This window comes from Hydra viridissima, unplaced genomic scaffold, assembly GCF_058129835.1.
Source record: "Hydra viridissima isolate aposymbiotic clone 2 unplaced genomic scaffold, HvirCarnegie_v1 scaffold_4, whole genome shotgun sequence".
In the NCBI taxonomy this organism is placed as follows: Eukaryota; Metazoa; Cnidaria; class Hydrozoa; order Anthoathecata; family Hydridae; genus Hydra; species Hydra viridissima.
Window position 1 is genome coordinate 7,796,043 of NW_028324303.1, and position 4,471 is coordinate 7,800,513.

Below are 4,471 nucleotides of genomic sequence, written 5' to 3' on the forward strand. Positions count from 1 at the left end.
GCATATATGATACATGTAAATTCAGATAGGATTTTGTGATAGTTTCAAAAAGAGAAAACTCTCTTAAATACTTCTAAAACTTACATGTGTTATTAATTTACAATAAAATAAACAAATAAGCTTTAATATTCATAAAAAAAATAGGAAAAACATTCTTTGAAAATACCTTGTCTGACAACAATCATCCGATTTTTAAAAAGGCGATTTTGATGTGTTTTTAAGTCTTGATTATTCAATTATTATGACCTTGCTAAATCGGATCAACAAAAATATGTTGTAAATATGCTACTAAAGGTGTTTTTGAGATCACTGTGTTGACAGGATGCAGGGGCGTCGCCTTGGAGGGGGTAGGGGGGGAGTCTCCCCCTCCCGGAATCTAAAAAAGAGAAAAGTTGGGAATTTCCTTGCCGAGAGTTGGGACAGTTGGGAAATCGGTGATAAAATCAAAAAATATTTTCTAGTTAAATAAAATTAAAATGTTTGCAAAAATCCATCAAAGATCTAATTCTTTTTTGACTTGGACAAGTAAACTTTACGTTTATTAAACGACTTATGGCTGTTTTCCACAAGACGAAATAAATTGTGGAGTCATAAAGAAAAGCCCTTTTGATTTCCACGTTGTTTTTTTTTTCGCGCTACTTTTTTTTTGTTATCAACAATAAAAATGGCAGCTGAAAGTTTATTCTGTATGTTTGACTAAAAGCAGTTATTCTTTTTTTTTTCATACTTTCTACTTTGAAATGTGAATATTTGTTTCCATGAATTGATTTCAACATTTGTCTTATTTAATGTTTATAAAAGTTATCACACTTATTAAGAGTGATAACTTTTATAAACATTAAATCAGTTAAAAATTACGGTAAATTATAGTATCTGCATTTGTTTTCCAGCACTAACTATGAAAAGCAAAAGATATAAATTACAATGTTGCGTATGCAAAGCAGTATTTAATAACGACTATAAAACCAGTCATGAAAGATCCGTTCATGGTGGTAGAAAAGTTCATATACAAACAGTGGGAGCCCCAGAGAATCCTTTTCTAGCCTCCTTAGCTTCAAAAAAACGAAAAATGGTACATCAGAATGCTGGTGATGATGTCGAAGTGGATGATGAAATACAAAGTAGTGAACATACAAAGTTAGACTTGATAATAATTGAAACATCAACATCTTCTGATAAAAAATTTGAAGAGGATGCAAGTTCAAAAATTCAAGATAATGATGCAAAAGGGGAAAACTCGGGTTATGTTGTAGTCCAGGAACAAGCAGAGAAACTTACAGAACTAAATTCTAAATCAGATCATTTAAACCAGTTTCCTGACCGAGATGAAAAGGACGACATGAATATTATTAACTTGGATACTTCTGAAGTAAGCAGTGAAACAACAAGTTGGACTTTGCTCATGGGGAATTTGGGTGTTTTAATAGATAATCTTAAAGATTGTAATGACATTTATAAAAAATACTGTAAAGAAGAATTAGTAAATGAAAAATTCGCTGCGATTGAAATTGTAAATGCAACAAGTTCTGTGGTGGAAATGTCAAAAAATGTTTTGAAAATGGGAAATGCTTTTTTAAGAAAACTCGATATCAAAGCTCAAAGTATTATAATTGACAAATCAGATTCATCAGCATTGATAATCCATGACCCAGGATTACGTCCACATACAATTACGGATAATCAAAAATTGTATTTAATCCAGTTAGGACCACACCAACCAAAACTTGCTAGTTTCCCAAGTGACAGTAAAAATAGATTTAATCCCCAGTGGTACAAAGAGTTTGAACATTTAGAATACAGTACCCAGAAGGATGCCACATTTTGTTTTGTCTGCCGGCTTTTCCCTAAGGTATTTGGAAAGAAGGGAAAAACTGAAGATGCTTGGATAAATGTTGGGGTAAGATCTTGGTCCAAGATGAAAAGCTATGGGAAAGAAAAACTTGGAAAGCTTCAGGCACACTTTACCTCTCAAGCACATAAAGTTGCATTAAGTGAATACTGTCACTTTCTTATGAAAAAAGGTCATATAGATCACCTTATTGATAAATCCAATAGACTTGCTCTTATAGAAGAGCAAAAAATAGAGGTACAGAATAGAAAAACTGTTGAAATTCTTATTGATACATGCAAGACTTTAGGAAGCCAAGGGCTAGCGTTTAGGGAATTGGACAGTGCTAATCAAGGTAACTTTGTTGCAGTAGTGAATCTTATCTCTTGCCACAATCCCACACTAAAAGCCTGGATTGAAGATAGAGCCCTTCGTCCATATAGAGTTACATACACAAGTCCATCGTCTCAAAATGAAATGATTAGTTTAATTGCAACTGAATTAAAAGGAAAGATCATAGAAGAAATTAATAGCTCCAATTTTTTTTCCGTGATGGCCGACACTACTCCCGACATAAGGACATAATGAGTATAGTTGTGAGAACAGCCAGTGAAAACGGTGAGATTCGGGAAAGGCTTTTGAAATCCGTTGAATGCACTGATAAGACTGGAAAAGGGATGGCTGAGCTAATTTTATCTTCTTTACATAAAGAAGGCATTGACACATCAAAGATGGCTTTTCAGTCGTATGATTACGCGAGTTCAATGTCTGGACAATTTAAAGGAGTACAAAAGTATATAACAGAAGAAGTTGGCCATAATGTACCCTACATACCTTGTCAAGACCACAGAACAAACACTGCTCTTGAACATGCATGCAATGCATGTTCAAGAGCAGTGTTTGAAAGTTGGTTATGTCATAAAATCAAGATAATAACAAGTGATTAAAAATCGATTGAAAAAAAAAAAAAATCGATTAAAAAAAAAAAAAAAAAATCGATTGAATTCATGCATGTTAATACTTTAATACGAGAATTGTTTAATGTCCTCGAACAGTTGCATGTTTTCTTCACGTCAAGCACAAAAAGATTTAGTCATTTAAAAGAAAAACTGGAAGACATTGACAGTGCACTACAGTTTGTAAACCTGTCTAGAACAAGATGGACCGCACGAGCAAAATCTGTTAAGGCTTTAAATCAGTGTTTAGAGAAGGTTGTTGATCTTCTTCAGAGCATCTCAAATAATAAGATTTTTGATACTAACACAAGAACTAAGGCAATGGGACTTCTGAAAAAAGTAACAACTTTTGATTTCATTATTACTCTTTTCTTCATGAAGAATATCATTGAGAAGATAAAAATATTAACAGAAATCTTAGAAAGTCCAAACTTCAATGTTATCGACAGTATAAATGTAATTGAAAGTACTGCCAAGAACATACAAAATATCAGTAACGATACAGATGCTATGAATAATTTGATTGAAAGTGCAGTAATATTTTCTAGGAAATTACACATTGATGCAGAAAATGATTACGAACGACACCATAGATTAATAGCAATGGAGATGAAAGCTTTTTACCGGAAAGAATTCAAAGAGGTCATAGACTCTCCAGCCATGGGTTTAACAGAAAACTCGGCAGCATTAAAGGAAATATTTGCCCCTATCACCAAAATTTTTAGTTTTCCTTTAAATAAGGATAATTTGAGTATTGAAAACTTAACAAAAGCAAACAAACTTTTTCCTCCTGGATACAAGGACCATATTCCAGACGTTCATGTGCTGAAAAGCCAGATGGAAATTTTGATAGATATCTGTTTAGAAGAAGGTCATGAAGATTTTCAGTCATCAAGAACACCAGCTAAGACGCTGCAAGACATTTTGTACCATGTTGTGAAGTTAAAGGATATACTGAAACAAGCCCATAAACTATGCATTTTTGTAATCACAGCTGCTTATGGTGTAGCATCAAATGAGCGTTCATTCAGTCAACTCAAGATTGTAAAATCACATCTGAGAACAACAATGAGTGACGAGAGATTGGATAGCCTCATGCTACTAAAGTGCGAAAAAGAACTTTGTAAAGGAGTTAACCCCGAACATCTTGTTAAACGATGGGTTCAATTGAAGAAACGTCATATTAAAATCAAACAGTAGACAAAAAATGATAGTGATGATAAAATATTGTGCGTATAAGTTTTGAAATAAAATAATATTTTCCATATTCCTTTGTACTAATTCATTTCCGTAAAATTTTAAACTGCTATATATGCTGCCAAAATGGTTTGTAAAGTTTATTGGATTTGTAAATTGTAACATTTTTTTGGACTGATACAGTTTCACTATGAATGGGTAAAACCTTTAGACGTTTTTTGAATTGAATATTTTGTATAAATGTAAAGGAAGCTATGTTTTGTTAAAAGAAGTCAATAAATACTGATAATTGGCAATTCATGAAAGTGAGTGCAATGTAGTATAACAATCAGTAGATTTTGTAAATAGGACAAAAATTGATTTTTTGAATTCTTAAATTATAAAAAAAAGTTGTGAAAACTATGTTAAGCAGTTGGGAAAAATAAGGTCTCTCCCCCCCCCCCCTGGAATTTTCTCACGCAACGCCACTGACAGGATGGCCATAAAAGGT

General features: G+C 32.8%; 1 protein-coding gene across 1 annotated transcript; it reads left to right on the plus strand.

Moving 5' to 3' along the window:
* Positions 1 to 647: 647 nt before the first annotated feature.
* LOC149889660 (zinc finger MYM-type protein 1-like) lies at positions 648 to 4,051 on the plus strand. The gene is made up of 2 exons (XM_090084312.1): positions 648 to 686; positions 891 to 4,051. Exons 1-2 carry the CDS (start codon positions 665 to 667, stop codon positions 2,411 to 2,413), a joined length of 1,545 nt encoding a protein of 514 aa, XP_089940438.1. The 5' UTR covers positions 648 to 664; the 3' UTR covers positions 2,414 to 4,051.
* The last annotated feature ends 420 nt before the right edge of the window (positions 4,052 to 4,471 follow it).

What these genes read in the sequence shown, in the direction of transcription:
- LOC149889660 (XM_090084312.1), top strand. Translation starts at nt 665, where the DNA reads ATGGCAGCTGAAAGTTTATTCT. An exon ending in GGCAGCTGAAAGTTTATTCT is followed by an intron (nt 687 to 890) that starts GTATGTTTGACT and finishes TTTGTTTTCCAG; the next exon opens with CACTAACTATGAAAAGCAAA.